Genomic DNA, 23,044 nt, shown 5'->3' with positions numbered 1-23,044 from the left:
TAGAATTGGGAGGAAGATTATCTACTTTCCTATTTCCATCCACTTTCATCCATTCCTTTCACATATTGTTTTTTATCTTATTATCTTTATAAAAAAATCAATATAAGATGTTGACGTGACTTAATCGTAACCGTTCAAATATAAAGACATGAAATAATAAAGAGATTAAGAGAATAGAGAACCCTCCACCCTATGATTGTGCCAACTGCTACGACAGGTTTGCTGTGGAGAAGACCGCTCTCTGGCTGCAATTCAATTTTATAAGTAGCAAAATTAAAATAAACAAAAAAGAATCCACCTTCCCAATTCTTTACCTAATTATTTAATTAATTAACCAAATTCAACACCTACTACTAACTCAAGAAATCACTCCCATGCCAAGTACACTATCTTGACTCTTCGGATTATTTAAATCATATCAAATGTGTCCCCTTTCTGTTAAATTACTTTTCTGATTATTATTTTCTTGTCTAAATAATTATAATCCTGAGAAATTCATATGCAAATAGGCCTCTCACTCTCACACCCAAGTAGCCCGTAGGCCCCATTCCCCCTCCCAATAGACAAGAACTTTCCAATCATGCAATTGGAGAGTGAATTGCACGCGCACCATCTTTGTGTGAGTGTAACTCCCCCCGCAAGGCACACAGAGATAGCTGTTATTTTATAGCCACTCTTCCGACTTTTTTATTTTTCATTTTTCAAAATAATTTTTTTATTTTTATCTTTTGTCTGTTTTTCTCTCTCTAAAGTAGCTTCCTTTCGTTTTTTCACTTCACAGTTCACACGAAGATATCTGTGAGTGAGTGAGTAGGGTTTTTAATCTTTTACTCTTTCTCCCTCCTCCTCCTCCTCTGTGAACACAATCTTGAGAGAGAAACCCAACACAAAACAGAGGTAAACCCAACTCTTTTAACCTAAAACAAACCCTAATTTCCCATATCATCATCTTGTTCTTCTTCCTTTCTTCCTGCTATTTTTGACTCAAAAACCTGGGGCTTTCACTCTTGTTCTTCTCCACCTGCCCAGTTCCAATTTCTGCTCCAAACCCTAGTTTTGGACCCCAAATACCACTTCCAAAATGACCCATTTGCTCTGAATTCCCCACCATGCTACTTCCATTCCATGCCATTGCGGGCTAGTGGGTGCGGGGGGCATTGGGGAAATTTTATTTTTTGACTGAATTTTGTTGCTTTGTGGTTCTTATTTGGAATTTGGGAGATGTGCTCGGATGCATGCGTTGCGTAGGTGAGACAGGGAAGCCATGGAAGGAGATGAGCGTCACCTGCTGCTGGCATGCGTGATTTCGGGGACCCTTTTCTCGGTTTTGGGTTCTGCTTCATTTTCTATACTGTGGCTTGTGAATTGGAGGCCCTGGAGGATCTATAGGTAATCAGATTTTATAGTTCTTTTGAAACTTTTAGTTGCCATCTTTGCCTAGAGAGAAACTAAATGCATTGATTAAATTTAATTTATGGCTGCATTAATGCATTTGTTAATATTAGGGAATTAAGCTGTAGTTAGTTTGAAGTTTCAAGATTGCACTGTTAAAGTAAGGTCATTTGGGGATTTATTGCTGGGTTTAACTCTTCTATAGAACAGAGGCTAAGGGCTGCATTCAGTATGCAATTCTGGGATTTATATTTGTGTAAGAACTTGAGAAAGGCAGCATCTATTTAACTCCAAACTTAATACTATCACTTCTCTATGTTTTTTTCCAGTTGGATCTTTGCCAGGAAATGGCCGGGTATCTTCCATGGACCTCAGCTGGATATAGTATGTGGCTTTCTGTCTCTTTCCGCATGGATACTCGTCATTTCTCCAGTTCTAGTACTGATCATATGGGGAAGCTGGTTGGTTGTAATATTGGATCGACATATAGTTGGTCTGGCTGTAATAATGGCTGGCACTGCTCTTCTACTGTCTTTCTATTCAATCATGCTTTGGTGGCGAACACAATGGCAGAGCTCGAGTATGTATTCCTGGACCTTTAATCAATTTTCTTTTTTCCTTGTATGACTTAAAACTGTACGAATAGATAGTAAAACCTGAAGGTTTTGAAGATGATGAGAATGAACCATCTAAGTTAGCCTTAAAGAAAATATGGTTTCTTATTTGAATGTAAATGAAGCCTTCCGCCTGATATGATATGATTGATGAGTTGGTGATGGGATATAGGAGATCAGCAAAGACGACACACGAACAAAAATGTGTCAAGTTGGTAATGGGATATATGGGTTTAGTATTGATTATACATGAATGAACATCGTCAGCTGAGTTGCTAACATGATATTAGAGCTTGGGCAAGTGCTGTCTCAACTCCCTTCCAATCCGTTAAAGTACAAAATATAGGGAATGGTCGAAGAAAGTTGAGGTTCCACCATAAAACCAATTCGCAATATGGGGAGTAGCCCAACTTACTTATAAGCACATGCAAGGTCTCTCCTTCCATCAATGTGGGATTCATTCTCAACACGCCCCCTCACGTGTGGCAAATTTTCAAGCCTAACACGAGCGTTGAGGTTTCATCATAAAACCAATTGGCAATATAGGGAGTAGCCCAACTTACTTATAAGCACATGCAAGGTCCCTCCTCCCATCAATGTGAGATTCATTCTCAACAATGGCTAGCAAAATGGCCATTCCTAAATCAATACAAGTTGTGATGGGAATTGATAATGGGTGCTCAATGGGTCCAGTGTACTCATGTGGAAGATAATATTGATGATGTAGATCCATTCACAATTATGTTTTTGAATATTTATAACACGAGCTTGCGCTTTATTGTATTCAGATTCTTATAAAAGTTTTGTTTATTGGTTTTTGGGTAAGCATTAAACTTGGTTTTATACTTTTTCTATAACAGGGGCTGTTGCTATTCTTCTTCTTCTGGCTGTTGCCCTTCTATGTGTGTACGAACTTTGTGCTGTGTATGTTACAGCTGGTTCAAAAGCATCTCAGCAGTATTCGCCGTCTGGTTTCTTTTTTGGCGTCTCAGCAGTTGCCTTGGCAATCAACATGCTCTTTATTTGCAGAATGGTGTTTAATGGTACACCTTACAATTTTGTATCCTGTTTAGCATGCATGCTTCTCAGTTTGATGATTTTATCTCAATGAAACAATAATTTGTAATTCTGCCGTCAATTATTCTCTACAATTGGTTTTCCTCCTTTAAAAACGTTCTCTATCAATTTGTGCAGGGAATGGCTTAGATGTCGATGAATATGTGAGGAAGGCATATAAGTTTGCTTATTCTGATTGTATAGAAGTAGGTCCTGTGGCATGTTTACCAGAACCACCAGACCCTAATGAATTATATCCTCGACAATCTAGCAGGTATGTTCAAGTTTTATTTCATCAGTTATTACTGGATCTTCTAGTCCATCTCTGAATTGTTGAAGTTCTCTTTTCCCCATTCATTTCTACAGTGAATATTGTTACCACTTTCACAGCCTTTTATTGATATTCTGAAAATACTCCGGAGGAAAGAGAGATGTTGAACATTCTGCGACCGAGGCAATAAATGCTCTTGATAATCCTTACATTAGTTTTACTTGTCTTATTAAACATTGAAGAATTTGTTCTGGTTTTCTCCGTCCTTTTGGAAGATAGGGTGTTTGATACAAAGTTCCCATTGGTGTTGAAATTTGTAATATATTTATGTCTAATAGTTTACATCAGGTTTAAACATAACCCAGAATTTTGTTTGAGTGTTGTCCTCTTTTTCTGATTTCATTACGTGTATGTAGGGCTTCACATCTTGGGCTTCTTTACCTTGGCTCACTTGCAGTCCTTCTTGTGTACTCAATCCTCTATGGTTTGACTGCAAAGGAGTCACGTTGGCTTGGAGCCATTACATCAGCTGCTGTCATCATTCTTGGTAATCTAACCATTGTATTTTGTTTTTGTGTATTTTGGATCCTTTATATTAAAATTGATGGATTAATTTGCATAACCCACATGCTGTAGATTGGAACATGGGTGCGTGCTTGTATGGTTTCGAACTCCTTCAAAGTCGTGTTGCAGCGTTATTTGTTGCTGGAACATCTCGGATCTTTCTCATTTGCTTTGGGGTCCACTACTGGTTCGTGCATTTTTTTACTATTAATTGTAATGTCACTGCCTTTTGTTTCTCTTGGTTGTCACAAATACTGCCATTTTTTCAGGTATTTTGGGCATTGCATTAGTTATGCAGTTGTAGCGTCTGTTTTATTGGGTGCTTCTGTTTCTCGCCATTTATCTGCAACGAACCCGTTGGCTGCAAGGAGAGATGCCTTACGGAGTACCGTGACACGCCTCAGAGAGGGATTTCGCAAAAAAGAGCAAAACAGTTCATCAAGCTCATCTGAAGGTTGTGGTTCAAGCATGAAGCACAGTAGTAGTGTTGAAGCAGGTTGCCTTGGTCATTTGGTTGAAGCAAGTAATAGGAGCACAGCACAGTGCACACTTGATGCCAATAACTGGACTAACACTCTCTTACGAACTGCAAGTTCTCGTGAGGGGATTAATAGTGATAAGAGCATAGATAGTGGAAGGCCAAGTTTAGCATTGCGTAGCAGTTCTTGTCGTTCAGTAATCCAGGAGCCTGAAGTGGGAACATCCTATACTGACAAAAATTTTGATCACAATAGCACACTGATGATTTGTTCTAGTAGTGGTCTGGAAAGCCAAGGCTGTGAATCTAGTACGTCAAATTCTGCAAACCAACAAACTTTGGATTTGAATTTAGCTTTTGCATTGCAAGAAAGGTTGAGTGACCCGAGGATTACATCTATGTTAAAGAAGAGGGCAAGACAAGGTGATCTTGAATTGGTTAATCTATTGCAGGATAAAGGATTGGATCCTAACTTTGCTATGATGTTAAAGGAGAAGAGCTTGGATCCAACTATTCTGGCATTACTTCAAAGAAGTAGCTTGGATGCTGATAGAGATCACCGTGGCAATACAGATATCACCATAGTTGACTCAAATAGTGTTGATAATGGTTTACCTAATCAAATCTCTCTGTCTGAAGAACTGAGGCTTCATGGGCTTGAGAAATGGCTTCAGTTATCTAGACTTGTTCTGCACCACGTGGTAGGCACCCCAGAACGGGCATGGGTTCTCTTTAGTTTTGTTTTCATCCTAGAAACTATTGCTGTGGCAATTTTTCGTCCAAGGACAATTAAAATAATAAATGCCACACATCAACAGGTGAGCAAGGGATCTTCTAACTTTACATTATCATCTATTAGTTGGTAACTTTATTGTTGTACTTCTCAATCCTGATTGATGACGAGAGATGAAAACTTTAGATATAATCTGTACCTGATCATGCCTAAATTTTGTGTTTTGTTTTTTGTAGTTTGAATTTGGCTTTGCAGTGCTGCTGTTATCTCCTGTTGTCTGTTCAATCATGGCTTTCCTTCGATCTCTTCAAGCAGAGGAAATGGCCATGACCTCAAAACCCCGCAAGGTATTATTTGACCTCTTATTCCTTTCTTGCACTGATTTTTTAGATTTGTTGTTTTTTTTGGATTGAACAAAAAGGTTGATGCTCCATTGCTTCAATTAGTCTTGATAGATTTGCATGGTGGAGTTTACTTTTGAGAAACAAACGTGTTTAATGTAGTTGTACTAGTCTGGATGCTTGTGGACCTATTGTGTGTAGTATGTAAAAATGGGTTGGCCTATATGATTAGTAGGAAGTCTCTTGGGAGTATGCACATTTGGATCTGTTTGATTGGGGGTCTGAGCTTTTCCACTATCTTTGTTTTTTCTGTGTACATCTATGTATTTGAAATTTATTGCTGCTTATGTTGGTGCTCGTTCTCATGTTTCTTCAGTATGGCTTTGTTGCTTGGCTGCTCAGTACTTCTGTTGGATTGCTGCTTTCCTTCTTAAGGTATGCTCTTTTTAACATATCACCAAATTAAATTCTTCTTTTGGCAATTATTCCATAGTTCTGATAATGTTCTGTGGAGCTTTCTAGTGTATCATACATAGAGTTTGAATCTCTTAAAAAAAGTATGTCTAAGAGAATGAGTCTTTCTCATTTTCAGTTTTTAAGTGTCAATTGAATGATTGAATTGATCAGTTGGCAATGTTCTTTTGGTGGTATAAGATAATTTACAAAACTTGTTTTGTCAATAAGTTCAGATCAATTGAGTTTCTGATCCTATTTCATACTGCGTTGCACCATTTAGTCTTAAAAGAGTGGTCTTTTACTTGCCTGTAAAACTTGTGGCTCATAAGTCTTGAAAGCGGTCTACATCCATCAAACTTATTCTCTCTTTCCCATTTGCAGCAAATCATCGGTTCTTCTTGGATTGTCCTTGACTGTCCCACTCATGGTGGCATGCCTCTCTGTTGCAATTCCTATATGGATACGTAATGGCTACCAGTTTCGGGTTCCTCAATTACAATGTGCAGGTCCTGTAGGGAACCATCAAATTCGAGGAACAAAAGAGGTTTGTACTAAATCAATTCATACCATGTTTAATGAGAGCATCTGAGCACTGTAAACCTAGTATGTTTTTTAATAAGCTCTTAATGGGTTCTAGGCTTCTAGCACAACTGAACTGTACAATATGATCAGCACAAATATGGATATTGATTGCTGCTTATATCTCACCACTGTCATTGGATGGTTATGCATGTGGATGGATTCATACATACTGGCAATGTTGATATGCTTCTTTTAATTTATGTATTTATTTCTTGGAGTAGCCAGTGAGTTTATTTTTTTAGCTTGTAATTCCTGCCTTATTTTTTGTGTGATTTGATTATTATGTGCTTTTACGAATACCGATTTCAAGAGTTTCCCTAAAGGTGTTTCTCTTATTTTCTATTATACAATATTTTCTTCTACTTTTTCACCCTTCACCAGAATTTATTGTTGACCTAATTTTGTAAGTCTAATTACATCTTGTACTTTTCCAGGGTGTTATTCTTGTCTTAAGTACAATATTATTTGCTGGATCTGTGTTAGCTCTTGGTGCGATAGTGTCTGCAAAGCCCTTAGATGACTTAAAATACAAAGGCTGGACTGGTGAACAGAAAAGCTTTACCTCTCCTTATGCGTCATCTGTGTACATTGGCTGGGCTATGGCTTCTGCCATTGCTTTGGTGGTCACTGGTCTACTGCCAATTGTTTCATGGTTTTCAACATACCGGTTCTCCCTGTCTTCTGCAGTGTGTGTTGGGATATTCACAGGTGATTTATCTAGATTTTTGTTTCTTTAAGACTTTTCTGTTTTCCTAGTGGAACATCATTGATACCCTGTTTTTGCTTCTGAATTCTGTCATATTACCCTGTTTTTCCAGTTGTCCTTGTGGCATTTTGTGGTGCATCCTATATGGAGGTTGTGAAATCTAGAGATGACCAAGTTCCAACAGAGGGTGATTTCCTTGCTGCTTTACTTCCTTTAATTTGCAGTCCTGCATTGCTGTCTCTTTGCTCTGGCTTACATAAATGGTGAGTGAATAATTGCTTTTTAGTGACTGAGTTGAGGCTGAAATCCATGGCTTGCTTTTCTTTCACAATTATAATGGGTGCTTGCCAACTTTCTAAAATTTTATGGATTTTGTTTTTCCAGGAAGGATGATGATTGGAAACTCTCTCGGGGTGTTTATATCTTTGTCACCATTGGGCTTCTTCTTCTGCTTGGAGCAATATCAGCTGTTATAGTTGTAGTTAGACCATGGACAGTAAGTCTGGAATAACTTTGGTATCCTTGATTCTTCCAAGATTTTACAGGCAGTTGACCTCTCTGACAGTCTTCTTTTGGCTTTACAACAGATTGGGGTAGCATTTCTTTTAGTTCTTCTCATGATTGTACTAGCTATTGGTGCTATCCATCATTGGGCGTCAAACAATTTCTATTTAACAAGGACCCAGACATTCTTTGTTTGTTTCCTTGCTTTTTTGTTGGCATTGGCGGCATTTCTTGTTGGATGGTTTGAAGGTGAAGGCATTTTCTTGCTGCTTTTATTATTTGCCTCATCATCAGTTTCCAGTTATATATTATTTATCTTTTATATGCTACTAAGTACTAACCTTGTTTTACTCTCTGTAAAGATAAAGCATTTGTGGGTGCTTCTGTTGGTTATTTTCTGTTCTTATTTCTTCTCGCTGGGAGAGCATTGACTGTGAGTTGAATTCAGTATTTTGAATCAAATTTTAAATTCTCACTCTAATATTTGAGTTCTTGTTGTCCCTACTAGTTCTGCATGTTTTAATTTTTTGTTAGTTGACGTTTGGTGCAGGTTCTTCTTTCACCTCCTATTGTTGTTTATTCTCCGAGAGTTCTCCCTGTCTATGTTTATGATGCTCATGCAGATTGTGGAAAGAATGTCAGGTGTGTTAGATATCATGTGATAGTTTGTGTCTTCTGGTTTGTAGTATTAACATGGGGTAGTTTCACTTGATCACTGATAATTCTAATTTCTATTCCTTAATAGTGCGACATTTCTATTGCTTTATGGGATTGCATTGGCAACTGAAGGCTGGGGTGTTGTTGCGAGTCTGAAAATTTATCCACCATTTGCCGGTGCCTCTGTGTCAGCACTCACTCTTGTTGTAGCCTTTGGGTTTGCTTTCTCTCGTCCCTGCTTGACCCTCAAGGTTTGTTTATTTTGCTTTCAGTTTTTCGTTTGGCATTGTTCATTCTACATAGTTTCGATATAATTCTATGCTTTATTTTTATGGAAGATGTATTGACATCTTTACCGGTTGACTTGTTTCTCTATGCCATTGAATTTCTCTCTCACGTGCTCTTGTCTGACTAGATGTTCATTTGTATGTCTAGATGATGGAAGATGCAGTACACTTTCTTAGTAAGGAAACTGTTGTTCAAGCTATTGCTAGATCTGCTACCAAGGTATGAATAATACTGTTATGTATCTCTTTGTGTGTGTGTGTGTGTGTGTATTAGGGTCTGCTAAGCTGTGGTGAATTAATACTATATATTATTCAACCATGCCTTTAAATTGCACGAACTTTTAACATGTTGACTCTTATATTTGTATCTCTCAGCTGAATTTTCATTCTTGTTAGAGGTGAATGTGCTTTTTGTATAACACGGGGAGTTGTTCTAATAATTGTGCAGACCAGAAATGCTTTGTCTGGAACTTATTCTGCTCCACAGAGGTCTGCCAGTTCAGCGGCTCTCTTGGTTGGAGATCCCACCATTACGCGTGATAGGGCAGGAAATTTTGTGCTTCCCAGAGCAGATGTAGTGAAATTGAGAGATCGTTTAAGAAATGAGGAGTTAGTTGCAGGCTCATTCTTCTGCAGAAAGAGATATGGAAGAACTTTCCGCCATGAACCAACTAATGATGTTAATCATAGAAGAGAGATGTGTGCTCATGCACGAATATTGGCTTTGGAAGAGGCGATTGATACTGAATGGGTGTATATGTGGGATAAATTTGGTGGGTATCTGCTTCTTTTGCTTGGTTTGACTGCTAAGGCTGAGCGAGTACAGGTAAGTTTCAACTGTTTCTTCTTGCCATGGATGATACAATTGTTTTATTGTAAACAAAAATAACATTGTTTCTATGCTATGCTAGGATGAGGTACGTTTGAGACTCTTTCTCGATAGCATAGGGTTTGCTGACCTAAGTGCCAAGAAAATAAAAAAGTGGATGCCAGAGGACCGCAGGCAGTTTGAGATTATTCAAGAGAGGTAACGTTCCACTTCCACATCTGGGTCTTCCTCTATGTGATTGCTGACATTATCCTCTGTTTCTAATTGTTTTTGAGTTTTGATTTTGTAGTTATATAAGAGAAAAAGAGATGGAAGAGGAGCTCTTAGTGCAAAGGCGCGAAGAGGAGGGCAAAGGCAAAGTGAGAAGAAAGGCTCTTCTGGAGAAGGAAGAACGCAAGTGGAAGGAGATAGAAGCTTCTCTGATTTCCTACATTCCTAATGCTGGCAACAGGGAAGCAGCAGCCATGGCAGCTGCAGTGCGTGCAGTAGGAGGTGATTCTGTTCTTGATGATTCTTTTGCTCGAGAGAGAGTTTCAAGCATTGCGCGTCGCATACGCACAGCTCAGTTGGCTCGTCGAGCAGTCCAGGTGTTGTATATTATGCTTATTATCTCAAACCGTTTTAAGCAAATACCACTATAACTGATAGCATCATGAGTTCGTTTCTCATAAAATGTATACAAAAGGAGGATAGCTTCTCATTTCTCATTTATTCTTAGGCTTTCAATCTTATTAGATATTTCCTGACATTTATTAAAAGATTCTAGTCTTCATAGCATCCTTTTTGCATGGGGAGTTGATGAATCATCTCCATTCTAGCTTAAGGATATGAGAAAGTTTTCAATGTTATGGTAACTGGTCTTGTTGTCTGCATTTGAGAACATTTCCACATGTACCCTTGCAGAATATAGTGCTATACTTTGAGTTGGATTCCATGAGTGAGTCTCACTCCTTAATGAGTAAAGAGTTAGTGTTTGGTATACTGCATACATGAAACGGGTCATTTCCTTTTATGAAGTGATCAAACCATGTAATCAGTTCCTCTCAATGATTCAGTAGATTCAATAAGTATTCAAATATCTTGTGCTGTTATCTTTGGTTTTATCATATACCAATATGTTTCTCTTATTATTTGTCCCGTCACATCTGTTTAGTTTGATTGCCTTGTCCTCGTATGCCTATGGAGGTTCTGTGTTCATGGAAATTGTGCTTCTTTATGTCATTGGCAGACCGGAATTTCTGGGGCTGTATGCGTTCTTGATGATGAGCCAACCACAAGTGGCAGACACTGTGGCCACATTGATCCCACCATTTGTCAAAGTCAAAAGATTAGCTTCTCCGTTACAGTGATGATTCAACCTGTATCTGGGCCTGTTTGCTTATTTGGCACTGAGTTTCAAAAGAAAGATTGCTGGGAAATATTGGTGGCAGGTTCTGAGCAAGGTATTGAAGCTGGACAAGTTGGGCTTAGATTGATAACGAAAGGTGATAGACAAACTACTGTTGCAAAGGAGTGGAGTATTAGTGCAACTAGTATAGCAGATGGAAGGTTGGGGCCTTATCCTTTAAAACAAAATTATTGGCACTTTTTCTGATTCATGGATTTGTCCTGATGGTTCTCTATTACCATACGTTTATTTAGGGCTATTTAGTTTCTTTTATTATTCACATATTCTTGTGTTTGAGTTGGCTTTTTCTTTTTCTTTATTATTATTCTAATATTTTAGTATCGGGTCTGTTTTGATTTCTGTTTTTCTGATGGATCTCTTGTTCATCTTGTCTGGGTCGTCAATAATTTCCCAGTTTTATGTATGAAAAAAAAAAAGAGGAAATCAACCATGAATGTATGTTATTGATAGCTGTTGAATCTCACTGGATGTACGTGCTTTTCAGGTGGCATTTGGTAACAATGACAATTGATGCTGATTTAGGTGAGGCAACTTGCTATCTGGATGGTGGTTTTGATGGCTACCAGACAGGTTTACCATTGCAAGTGGGTAATACTATTTGGGAAGAAGGAACCGAAGTTTGGGTTGGTGTTAGACCACCGACAGATGTGGATGCGTTTGGGAGGTCAGACAGTGAAGGGGCTGAGTCTAAGATGCATATTATGGATGTGTTCCTATGGGGAAGGTGCTTAACTGAAGATGATGTTGCTGCTCTTCATTCAGCTATTGGTTCAGCTGATTCCGATATGATAGATTTTCCTGAAGATAATTGGCAGTGGGCAGATTCACCCTCTAGAGTATGTGCTTTGTCGTTAAGATATATATTGTTTCATATTGATCCATGCTAGAATTTCTAGGAAAGTAATTTAGTTTCTAATTATGGTGGGTGGTTTAACCTATCAATTGATTTTCTCATCCCTTTTTCTTTGCTAGGTTGATGAATGGGATAGTGATCCTGCAGATGTAGATCTGTATGATAGGGATGACGTTGATTGGGACGGGCAATATTCTAGTGGGAGGAAACGAAGGTCAGAACGTGATGCAGTGCTGGTTGATGTGGATTCAATTGCCAGGAGGTTTCGGAAACCTAGGATGGAAACACAAGACGAAATCAACCAGCGAATGCTTTCAGTTGAATTGGCAGTCAAGGAAGCCCTCTCTGCAAGGGGAGAAATACATTTTACCGATCAGGAGTTTCCTCCAAATGATCAGTCATTATTTGTAGATCCGGAAAATCCCCCATCAAAGTTGCAGGTACTTTTTATTGTTCTAATTACCTTTTAGTTTTTGTTGTTAATGGAATCTGTGGTCTTAGATAATTTTTCTGGCCTTTTGAATTTAGGTTGTTTCTGAATGGGTGAGGCCTGCTGATATTGTAAAAGAGAGTCGGCTGGATGCTCGTCCATGCTTATTTTCTGGGACTGTCAATCCTTCTGATGTTTGTCAGGTTTGGCTCTTGGCCAACATGGTAATTGTATTTTTGATTATTTTCCTCAGCATTATCCATAAGTGATTTTCCATTTCTAAATAGGGCCGACTTGGTGATTGCTGGTTTTTGAGTGCCGTTGCTGTTCTGACGGAGGTTTCACGAATATCGGAAGTGATCATTACCCCAGAGTATAATGAGGAAGGAATCTACACTGTTCGCTTCTGTATTCAGGTGATTTGTAATTTTAACATAACATTTCTGAACCATTTAGTTCTAAATATGAAGTTCTAGTATAAACTTGCACCCATTCCCATGTGTATATGAATTAAAAAGAGAAGGTATGATAAGGAAGGGAGGATAAACATCAGGAGGATATCCTGTGTTTCAATGAAGCACATGCTAAAGAAGTTGAATTTCTTGCTACAAAAGACCTCCGTCTCCCCATCTCCCTGTCCAGTTTAAACATAAAGCACTCACTGTCTGTGGATGAGATTTTATTTCTTACACGTAATTTCTGAAGACAATGGTAGCTTGGCCTTGTTTTATAGGAATTTTATTTTCTGTAATGGGAAATTTGCAACTTTATGCAGCTAGATGATCATTAAAATGCTAGAGTTCTTGGAGACTATTCTAATAGAACGAAATTGAATTCCCACTCTTTAATAGTAGCATGCTAAAGCTTGTTCCTGACCTTTCTTTAGGGTGAGTGGGTTCCTGTTGTTGTTGATGATTGGATTCCATGTGAGTCACCGGGGAAACCAGCGTTTGCTACTAGTAGGAAAGGTAACGAGCTATGGGTTTCTTTAGTGGAGAAGGCGTATGCTAAATTGCATGGCTCCTATGAAGCATTAGAAGGTGGGCTTGTCCAAGATGCTCTTGTCGACCTTACTGGAGGTGCTGGCGAGGAGATTGACATGAGGAGTGCTCAGGCCCAAATTGATCTTGCAAGTGGTCGACTATGGTCTCAATTGCTGCGTTTCAAACAAGAAGGCTTTCTTCTTGGTGCTGGCAGTCCATCAGGTTCAGATGTACATGTTTCCTCCAGTGGCATTGTGCAAGGTCATGCCTACTCGTTATTGCAGGTGAGTTGGAATACTACTGTGTCTTAGTCATGTCTTATTGTATTTCAGCAAATGAAACTTGCGTAAGGTGGCCTCATTGATCAATTATTTTTTAATTCAGGTGAGAGAGGTGGATGGCCACAAGCTTATTCAGATTCGGAATCCATGGGCTAATGAAGTTGAGTGGAATGGCCCTTGGTCGGACTCATCACCTCTTTGGACTGATAGGATGAAGCATAAGTTGAAGCATGTTCAGCAGGTTGTTTACTGTTTCATTTTCCCACATCACATATGTGAATCTACCTTGTCATTACTTTTCGTGGAGCGGTTATGATCTCAAAACATGTTTCATAATATTTTTCTTTCGTCTCTCTTTACAGTCAAAAGACGGCATATTCTGGATGTCCTGGCAAGACTTCCAAATTCATTTTCGATCAATATATGTTTGTCGTATCTACCCCCCTGAGATGCGCTATTCTGTTCATGGCCAATGGCGAGGTTATAGTGCTGGTGGCTGCCAAGATTATGAGACATGGCATCAAAATCCACAGTTCCGATTGAGGGCCACTGGGCCAGATGCTTCGCTTCCAATTCATGTATTCATCACGTTGACACAGGTATCTTTAGAATTGGACCTCCTTGAACAATTAGCTATTTTTTTTTATAACTGGATTTATAAACTTTTATCACTTGTTTAATGCTTAGGGTGTGAGCTTCTCAAGAACAGTTGCTGGTTTCAGAAATTATCAATCCAGTCATGATTCAATGATGTTCTACATTGGGATGAGGATACTCAAAACTCGAGGTCGTCGCGCTGCTTACAATATATACCTACATGAATCAGTTGATGGGACAGATTACGTCAATTCTCGAGAAATATCTTGTGAAATTGTTTTGGATCCAGATCCAAAAGGTTACACAATAGTGCCTACAACTATACATCCAGGGGAAGAAGCTCCATTTGTTCTTTCTGTTTTCACAAAAGCATCAATTACCTTGGAAGCCTTGTAGTATGCTGTGGTGCCTCTTGAGTTGTCTTTTCCTCCTTTGGTCTGAGAACGTGTTTAAAAAAATGTTGAATTGCTTGGGCTGGACATGGACCGCGTCTACCTGCTGGAAAGTTGCAGTGACCACAAATTAGAAGACATGACATCAAGGTAATTTTCTGTTTGTGTCTAATTCAATGCAGTAGTCAGTCCTCTTCCGTATGGCTTTCGAGCTTCTTCAAGGACTTATTAATACGGATGTACTTCTGAGCAGGGCAGGCAACTTATGATGCGACTGATTCTCTGATTGCTGAAAATTCAAAGATGGCCAGGTGTGGAATTCATTTGATTAGTGGCACTCAGCTCTCCAAGTTCAATGCACCGAGAATCAGATGGGTCTTTCAGTCGCAAGATTGAGTAAGAGGCAGGCGTATTTCAGACACATGCATGTGATGCGAAATGGTGCTTGTGAAAGAAAACTAATCACACTCCTCGCTGGCCGCCAATGTGTATCATTTGCTACCGCCAGCGTGGAAGAGGGCTTTCGGGGGTTTTGTAATTGTATCTGTACATACAACTAATTGTTTTGCATCGAATGAATATAGGCAATGATGTTGTAAATGAGAGGGAAGAATAGGAAAGTAATAGGATATGTTTAGTTGGAGGGAGATACAAGTTGGCAAATGTAGCTAGAATTCTATCTTGTTTTAGCTGCAGTTTTGAGGTGTCTAGTGTCAACCAATGGAGCCCAAGTGTACAAAATATTTAATTATTCCAATGTGATTCTCTCTGTTTCATTAATTCAGAGTAACATGCATTATCATGTTTCGTTCTACTGTTGCATGCATCTTTTATGTTCACATAATGACCAAAAGAAGGTAAAGACTGAAGTTACCATCGTAAGAACTGGGCTTTTGCTAAGTTGGGTAAAGAAATGTGCGTCTTTCTGCAATCAAGTTTGAACAGAATTGGACTGTTGCTCGAATCAAGTTGTTAGCAACACATTGACAAACCAAAGGAAGAGAGATCATGCCGTTTCTTTCAATTTTTCTTTTACCCGGCTTTGATCTCTGTCCCTAGTTGCATACGGAGTCCAAACTACTCAAAAAAGTTGCATCTTCTTGCCTTTTGTTCACATGTTTCTCTCATTCTGATTCGCCATCGATACCTCCCATGGCCTTCAATCCTCTGGGTCTCTGCATCGTAATGGAATCCCAAACAGTTACAGATTTGCGTGGTTATACCTAACAGAACTATTCTTAGGAAAATAAACAGGAGAGAAAATATCACATGACATTTCGATTTGTTACACGATTTTGAGGACCCAAACATTTAAAAGCAATCTGAGATTCCAAATCCAAATTTGTTTTCTTCTCATCCCAGCAAGCCAAGCATTTAGGATGGAACAATTTAGTTTAGACGTAACTGAGAATTAACGCAAGAGAGACGAGAATACCTTCTTTGAAGTCTTCTTCTCCCTCACTTCATACCGCTCCTGGCACAAATCCGATAACCATACACCGGGCATAATCAACTGCACAAGGAAGTGAGAATAAAACAAACCACTCACAAAAAAAAATAAAAAATAAAAATAAAAACAAACAAACAAATAAACACACACACTCTCTCTCTCTCTCCCCCCTGAGCAACTTACAAGTAGGCTTTTCTGGAGCAATTTTGCTCTTTTCTTGGGCCTTTGAGGTAGCTTACACCCTTTCATAGCCATGAAATCCTCTTCCTTTTCTTTACTAGACAATGATAGAAATAACCTTGGCCAAGCATGGCTTCCTTTGTCATCCCTTGCAGAACCAGGATAATCTAATCCTAACACCTTCCCATTCTCGTCCAACCCTAATGAACCCCTCGTTGTGTAGTACCGATCTTCCTTCTCCGGTGAAGTAACAAATAGCTTCCTACTATTCCTTGGCGAAGCTGAACTCCTGCAATCCACTTGGTAAAATGTTACCTCTATTCCACTGGACGTAGACTTTTTCATTGACAATTTTGCAAACTTAAAAGTAACGAACAATGTCATCAAAACACTTCCATGATTCTAGGATTGTTCAATTTTTTTACTACTAACCAATGAAGGTATTAAACCAGAATTTTCTCATTGAAGTTTCGCACAATCATTTTCTGCTGTTAATGTCTCTTGATTTTCGTTTATTCAATCTAAATGTCAGAAAGAGTGTGCATGGGGAGAAAAGGGATGAGCAAAAATCACTTCCATTTTCCCATTTCTTTATTTTTGAGAAGGGATCTTTCAAAAATTTCAGAGAATACAAAACAGAAGATAAACATGTAAGCTCTTAGTTCAACAACAGCTGCTTCAAACCACTTTAATAACAAAATATCTAGCATACTTCAATTTTAAAAAGTCGACATTTTTGCACCGTGTTCAAATAAAACCATCAATGTTTCTTACTTGTCCATGCGATTGGGCAGTGGATGAGGAGCCGGAGACTCTTTATCGGCGGCCCGAGAAGTGATTTTCTTCTTCCTTAAACAGTCCGACGGTTTTTTGTTGTTGCTCAAGGTTGCGTCCTTATTCAAGTTTGAATATCTAAGCCTCTTTCTGTTCCCCCATTGCAGCAAAAAGTCCGACTCTGTGGCTTTAGAGGTTTTCCCTTCCTTTTCCATCTCTGCAACCATAAATTTAGAGATTACCCATCTGGAATTCCACGCAAAAAACAATAGAAACCACGAGAAAGTGGAAGATAATTTCCCCAGCATGTAGAGAACTGAAAACTAACCTCAAGATCTATGGAGATAACCGTAAAAAATGCACTTTTCCTCAGACAGCCCTGCATTTCAGTGGAGTTAAGATGACCCCATAAACAAATCAATCGAATAAAAACAACATTATAGTCATCCGTTGCTCTTTTTGATTGCTGAGAAAGTGTCAGAAGAAATAAAAGGCAAAAAAAACCAAAGGAACCCAATTGGAAACCGAACAGACCAAACAGCCATGAAGATTATGCAATCAGAAGAAGAGATATTTAAAGAAGAGGACTTAATTACATAGTGTGATGGCAGCCGAGCAGCAGGAGAAACTGAAAAAAGATGAACAACTTTGGCCTCACTTTTTCTCCAGAATAATTGGAAAAATAAATAAATAAAATTAACAGGTAGGAGTGAAGATGTTATTGATATGTGGGTTGTGGGTTGTGTGTTCGTTTTTTTCTTTGAAACGCTTAGTGATCAAACCTCGCCGCTTTTCTTTGTCATCTTCACTCAAAACTGCTGCGAGTCTCTCTTTCTTCCTCCTCTTCCTCTATCAGAGCCTCTGTTTCTCATTTGCTTTTTCACCCTATTTTGATTTATTTTTGTTGCACTCCTCCAATCACTAATCTCTATTCTCTTTGTTACACTTGAACATGTCCAAAACGATTTTCACCGTCGGATGTCAAATGGAGGGTCGGATGGGTTTCCCTCCAACTGTCTGACCCTTCAACCCTTTGTCACCCCACGGAAAGAGAAGTACTTCGCTGTAACGGGCTTAACCCCTATCCCATGATTTTGTCAGGTTCAACGGGCTCTATTTTGTGTCCTCCCATCTAACACGGTTACACCACACCCATGACCCTCACAAAAGAATTTCTCATGTTAAAAGAGAATGACTAATATGGAATTGAGGAGAATGACTTACACAGAATATGTTATCGTCATATGATGTCTTTTGTCCAATAATGTATTGCTATGTATAAATTTTTCTTCACATAACAATGTGTTATTAAATCGAAACATCACGTTGTGGTGAGTTTCATGCAAACTGCTCTCATATTATAGGGCATATGCTAGTGAATTGGTGGCTTAGGGGCACACATGGCCTATCTCATCAGCATATCATTTATCATCATCCAACATCCCAAATCCAATGTGGATCCTACTCCTACTCCAATCTATATAGGCATGCTTTCTTTCCTACTACTCCTATCTATATAGGCATGCTTTCTTGTTCGGAAAGAGATCCTCTCCAGATTCATTCTATCGAGTCCTACCAATGAACAAATTCGGGCTCTTGAAATTTGATTCAATGGTTAAAGTTATTATAACTTTTAAAAGGATCCCCTATTTTTAGCCGTTGGATCAAATTTCAAGGGCCCAGATTTGTTGATTAATAGGATTTGGTGTAAGAGATCCAGAGAGGATCCCTTTCCTTCTTTTTCTTTTAGGATTGGAAATCCTACTGTACTACCGGACTTATTTGCCTCGTATTCTTTATTAGAATACAAAGCCCTATTTCCAATAACAACCCAATAGTGCCACTCAGTACTACGGTTTAGAAGTAAGAGGTCTTAGGTTCGAATATCGTAGATGGCGAATTCGATACCAAATCAGGCTGTTATTCTATGGTTTAGCCGAACTCCCTCTCTTCTAGTGTAAAAATATCGATGTACTCAAAAAATAAAAAAAACAACCACCACCCAACAGTACCCTAGTGCCGCAGCCACCAAACCCTTCCCACCAAGCATGCCGGCTGCAACGCTCTGGCCTCGTCAACCGGGCTTATTAGTAGTCCCCAATGGTTTTCTCTTTTAGGAAAACAATAAGAAAAGGAGTTTGAGGGGGAAGGGAGAAGGGAGACGGCAAGGAGGTAATTTGTTGGTAATTTCTTTCAGATTTAGGGTTTTCATTTATCTAAGAAGCCCCCATCACTATACTGCAAAGTTCTCCAAATACTGCCACACTTGTCTACAAAGTACAAAAGCGTAAGTTGGGCATGGCAAAGCGGAAGAGGGAAGACAATTCTACAATAAGTACAATGGAGTTGAACTTATTGAACAACAACAAAAAACAATTTCACGATCATCAGCCGAATACGATGAAGTCCCGCCCAATAATATTCATTCTGCGAAACGCTTCTCTCACAAAGGGTTTCGTCCATAAGGTACATACACTTCCAAAAAAGAAAAAAAAAATGAAAATAGAAATCTTCATTTGATATGCATACAACTTAACGTTTCTTATGTTTCAGAGGTGGAAGATTCTGGATTCGGATGACGACCGTGATTTTCTTCTCAAGCAGAACAAGAATCTGGATGATTTTAGGCCTGCAATAGTTTACCAGGTTTGTGATTTGTTGGTGTTTATATATAAGAAATTAATTATATTTTTAGAAATCAAAGCTCCTAGTTTCAACCTAGCTCGAACAATATATATTAACATTAATTTTTTTCAAAGTTTTTGAGTGGCAAGTTTAATCCCAAGTCTAGGTTATAACTTAAACAATAAATTTGGGTATTGGATTGAGATTAACGTACACCTTGCTACCGAATGCAACCAAAATTTTAACGCTTTTTTTTTTCTTTCTCATGTGGGAATATTAGTTTTAGCATTTTTTTTTTAATATTAATTTTAGCAATGGATGATCATGGAGTGTTGCTAAGATTTTGTCTGTATTAATTCATGCTTATATTCTTAGGGAATTGTTATCGGCAACTACACTCCTCATTAGTGAAAAAATTTAGGTAGTGCTATCCACACTTTACTTCTTACACTTTTTCTTAATTTTCGGCCGTTGGGTTGAACGAACTGAAAAATATCAATGATAAAAAATTAACAAGATTGTGTTGGAGGTAAAAATGGATGTGTGAATAGCACTATCCAAAATTTAAAGGAGGGAGAAAGACCATTTTAGAGTGCACTAATAACAAGTCTCTATTCTTATATTATAGTCTATGGCTCTCCATGAATGTAACATATTATTCTGCAGGCTCTCCGTGAGATATTGGATAGCAAACTGAATAAAGCTGGTATGGTACGAGCTGTGTATGTGAAAACTGATGAAGGAGTGTTATTTGAAATTAAATCGCACGTTCGTATACCAAGAACCTGTAAACGCTTTTGTGGAGTCATGTGTAAGTTAACTTGTTTTATGTTCCATTTCTGATATATTCGATCATCCTACATTACCGCCTCTCCAAAATACTTCTTGATCGATCATGAAGAACTTATTGATTGATTTGTCTTTTGAATCTTCAATTTCTGAAGTGGAGTTACTAAGGGAGAAATGTATACGGACCGAAGATACAAATGAAGTACTTATGCATGTCATCGAGGAACCTGTAACTCGACATTTACCTGTCAACTCTCGTGTAGTAGGCGAGTATTTGACCTCTCTCTCTCTCTCTCTCTCTCTCTCTATGTAGCCTAAATTCTGAGGTTACTGATTATAATTGGGATATTTGTAGGTCTCTCTTATAGTGCAGAGAAGTTGGTTGACATAGATAAGTATGTTAATTCTGCCGGTGTTGATGATCAGGGTCTTGTTTTTGTGGAATGTTTGAGAATCTGAATTGCTTATGATTTTAGGACTGCACTACTTGCTGCTCTATTTATCTTAAAATTTTGAAATGACCATGACTACTACTTATTTATGCTCGATCAGGTGGGTGCAATGGCCCATGGAAAAATCAATGAGGAGTACGCAGATGATTTCATATCAGGTAATTCACACTTAAATTAGGATGTACCCCAAAGTACATCGTATTTACTTTTTTTTTTTGTTCCATGTAGTCTTGTTTAACTTGCATGACCAAAAAAAGTGTCTTGTTTAACTTGCTGATGCGCAGTGTCGAATTATCGATTGGAATCGAAAACCTGCATAGCATTGATTTGCGAGGCGTTGGAGTATAAATGGAAGTCTATATTAGGTTAACAAATAGTTACCTTGCAAGCTAAAGCAATTTGGTAGAGAGGAAAGTGCAAATTGATCCCGATGTCGTCAAACAGTACTAGTCACCCACAGAAGAAAACCAGGCATATATGCAAGAAACTCAAAAGGATAGGCAACTGGAAATGGTTTGATGGTTTGTACCTCCTAGTCTCATGTTTGAACCACCATCTCTTAAGTTAAAAGTGGTTTAGAATATCACTGTAAAAAATACTATCCTATTTTATGTATGTTTTTATTTTACAACTTTGCATGTCTTTTCAACTCTTCATTCTTGGCAAGTCACATATTAGTATATTAATGGGTCATATGATTCTCTAGCCGCCGTTACATTCATTATTTGCGAATTCAATTAAAATTTCTTTTGTTATATTTTTCTTTGTGTATAATCATTTATGAAATTTAAACTCATATTCTCTTTCAACATAGTAAAGACTGAGTTTTTTTTTTTTTTTTTTTTTTCTTTTTTACTTAGACATGATATAGATAATGAAAGGCTAGGTAGATGCATAAGAGAGAGTAACAAAATTCGTTTTATTCTCATTTGTTTATTATAGATTGGCCCAGTTTGTTTAATTCTAAAAATCTCCTTTCAGTTTCAAAGAAAATATTAAGCGTACCTGTATATCATTTGCCATATGCAAAAGAGTTGGAGCTTAGATAGCACTGATGCAATAGGCTCGTGCTCGTGATAATATGATGACCATAGCTCAATTTCTGTTTCTTTTGACCCATTCACATATACAAGAGAATTTTTCGTGATTATATGATCAAAATTTGCTGACTCAGACTTTAATTAATTTTCATATTTTACATTAATACATTGTTTTTATAATATAACATGTAATGATTTGTTAAAATTAGGAATGAAGATTTTCCACCTATATTCAGTCTTAAATAATTAGATCAAATTTCCATGTTTGATTTGATTCACATTTGGTTCAGTTAGACTTTAATTGGTACCATCCCACTTTCAAAACTGTGTAGTTACAGAATGAATCTGATATGGACAACACGCCAACCCAGCAGGTAAGTTCGGTGACCCATCTCATTTCTTATTTCCAAGTTTCTAAGCCAGCTTTCCCACTACCATTGTCCATTGCAGAGACCACAAGCAGTTCCAGTTTCCCTTTCATCTGGATTTTAAGCTAAAATTTAGGGAGTTGATTTTCGCACTCGTTTTAATTTCTTTCTATGCATATTTTGAAGGTTTTTTTTTTTTTTTCTTTCTAGCTTTTAGATTGAATAAATTGAAAAAGAATTAAGGACAAAAATAAAAGAAAAAGTGCAGAAGAAGAAAAGGAGATTGTGAAAATACAATTAACATTACTTGCAATACAGCTACAAACCCATACTAGTATATTATGTAAATAAAAGCAGCACAAGTGCATATAATAATCCACTGTAGTACTGGTATTGTTAAACAAACATAACATTATCCTACAACCAGCTCATCATCACCTCTCATTTCCTACCAAATCCCATAATAAACCCCATAAGAAAAGCAAAACATTCACCTAATGATTGGTAAACTCAACCACCATGACTCATTCATTTGTTTACTTATCAAGTTAGAATTTATACTATGTTATATTGAATCCAATTCCTAACTTCTCATTCATTTGTTGCTGATATTTATACTATAAAAAAGTATGTGATCTCCATGAAACAATTGGTAAGTTCATTACCTGAAAAAATTAAGAATTAGACTGATTAGAAGAAAGCGAGCTGATCCCATACAAGTTGGCTCTCTCTCTTTTCTCTCCAACTTTTAACTTTCTCGATTCATGACGTTATTATAAGTAAACAACTAAACATGCTTTAATGAATTTAATTAGTAAAATGGAAGTGAAAAAAACTTATAAAAAATGCAAAACAATAGTTAAGATTTCTTTTAGAAGACAGCGAATGTAGGGGGACCCTGAGGCAAAGTGACAGTTGTGTGGCAACAATGCCAAAGCCACCCTGTCAAGTG

The 23,044-nt window shown here is 37.9% G+C and overlaps 3 protein-coding genes across 5 annotated transcripts; 2 read left to right on the top strand and 1 right to left on the bottom strand.

Moving 5' to 3' along the window:
* The first annotated feature begins 769 nt into the window (after positions 1–769).
* LOC103964702 (calpain-type cysteine protease DEK1) lies at positions 770–15,194 on the top strand. Of its 3 annotated transcripts, none has more exons than XR_007252548.1 (31): positions 770–1,389; positions 1,722–1,972; positions 2,867–3,049; positions 3,201–3,336; positions 3,750–3,880; positions 3,970–4,084; positions 4,167–5,193; positions 5,345–5,455; positions 5,826–5,884; positions 6,287–6,449; positions 6,922–7,195; positions 7,306–7,456; positions 7,578–7,689; positions 7,781–7,946; positions 8,060–8,130; positions 8,248–8,339; positions 8,443–8,605; positions 8,790–8,861; positions 9,090–9,467; positions 9,553–9,668; positions 9,760–10,057; positions 10,699–11,018; positions 11,363–11,714; positions 11,851–12,171; positions 12,260–12,364; positions 12,449–12,577; positions 13,048–13,428; positions 13,529–13,666; positions 13,788–14,024; positions 14,113–14,564; positions 14,673–15,194. XR_007252548.1 is itself a non-coding variant. In XM_048569130.1 (30 exons), the coding sequence occupies exons 1-30, from the start codon at positions 1,265–1,267 to the stop codon at positions 14,416–14,418; spliced, it is 6,483 nt and encodes a 2,160-aa protein (XP_048425087.1). In that variant the 5' UTR covers positions 770–1,264; the 3' UTR covers positions 14,419–15,194. The 3 variants fall into 3 exon arrangements, 1 of the variants encoding a protein (XP_048425087.1); XR_007252547.1 differs by having other exon boundaries at positions 14,668–15,194; XM_048569130.1 differs by having other exon boundaries at positions 14,113–15,194.
* A 121-nt stretch (positions 15,195–15,315) lies between these two features.
* LOC103964685 lies at positions 15,316–17,722 on the bottom strand. Its single transcript, XM_009377651.3, has 7 exons — positions 17,601–17,722; positions 17,415–17,446; positions 17,147–17,197; positions 16,819–17,035; positions 16,048–16,333; positions 15,850–15,927; positions 15,316–15,589 (listed from the first exon to the last, which is right to left on the bottom strand). Exons 4-7 carry the CDS (start codon positions 17,031–17,033, stop codon positions 15,539–15,541), a joined length of 630 nt encoding a protein of 209 aa, XP_009375926.2. The 5' UTR covers positions 17,034–17,035; positions 17,147–17,197; positions 17,415–17,446; positions 17,601–17,722; the 3' UTR covers positions 15,316–15,538.
* Positions 17,723–18,852: 1,130 nt separating this feature from the next.
* On the top strand, positions 18,853–21,389 carry LOC103965430 (ribosomal RNA small subunit methyltransferase nep-1-like). The gene is made up of 7 exons (XM_048568964.1): positions 18,853–19,284; positions 19,372–19,464; positions 20,110–20,254; positions 20,388–20,498; positions 20,588–20,627; positions 20,785–20,842; positions 20,969–21,389. The coding sequence occupies exons 1-7, from the start codon at positions 19,117–19,119 to the stop codon at positions 21,002–21,004; spliced, it is 651 nt and encodes a 216-aa protein (XP_048424921.1). The 5' UTR covers positions 18,853–19,116; the 3' UTR covers positions 21,005–21,389.
* The last annotated feature ends 1,655 nt before the right edge of the window (positions 21,390–23,044 follow it).

Source organism: the organism of the source record quoted next, unplaced genomic scaffold, assembly GCF_019419815.1.
Source record: "Pyrus x bretschneideri cultivar Hongxiangsu unplaced genomic scaffold, Pyrus_bretschneideri_v1 Contig5, whole genome shotgun sequence".
Taxonomy (NCBI): Eukaryota; Viridiplantae; Streptophyta; class Magnoliopsida; order Rosales; family Rosaceae; genus Pyrus; species Pyrus x bretschneideri.
This window is presented reverse-complemented; position numbering and strand designations above follow the sequence as displayed.

Bases quoted from the DNA above. Each gene is read 5' to 3' on its own strand.
- LOC103964685 (XM_009377651.3), bottom strand. From the start codon at position 17,033: ATGGAAAAGGAAGGGAAAACCTCTAAAGCCACAGAGTCGGACTTTTTG. The intron at 15,928-16,047 runs GTAAGTTGCTCA...TTCCTTGTGCAG, and splicing joins TGCTCCAGAAAAGCCTACTT to TTGATTATGCCCGGTGTATG. The intron at 15,590-15,849 runs GTATTCTCGTCT...ATTACGATGCAG, and splicing joins AGAAGAAGACTTCAAAGAAG to AGACCCAGAGGATTGAAGGC.
- LOC103965430 (XM_048568964.1), top strand. From the start codon at position 19,117: ATGGCAAAGCGGAAGAGGGAAGACAATTCTACAATAAGTACAATGGAG. The intron at 19,285-19,371 runs GTACATACACTT...CTTATGTTTCAG, and splicing joins CAAAGGGTTTCGTCCATAAG to AGGTGGAAGATTCTGGATTC. The intron at 20,499-20,587 runs GCGAGTATTTGA...GGATATTTGTAG, and splicing joins TGTCAACTCTCGTGTAGTAG to GTCTCTCTTATAGTGCAGAG.
- LOC103964702 (XM_048569130.1), top strand. From the start codon at position 1,265: ATGGAAGGAGATGAGCGTCACCTGCTGCTGGCATGCGTGATTTCGGGG. The intron at 5,885-6,286 runs GTATGCTCTTTT...TCCCATTTGCAG, and splicing joins TTGCTGCTTTCCTTCTTAAG to CAAATCATCGGTTCTTCTTG. The intron at 7,947-8,059 runs GTGAAGGCATTT...CTCTCTGTAAAG, and splicing joins TCTTGTTGGATGGTTTGAAG to ATAAAGCATTTGTGGGTGCT.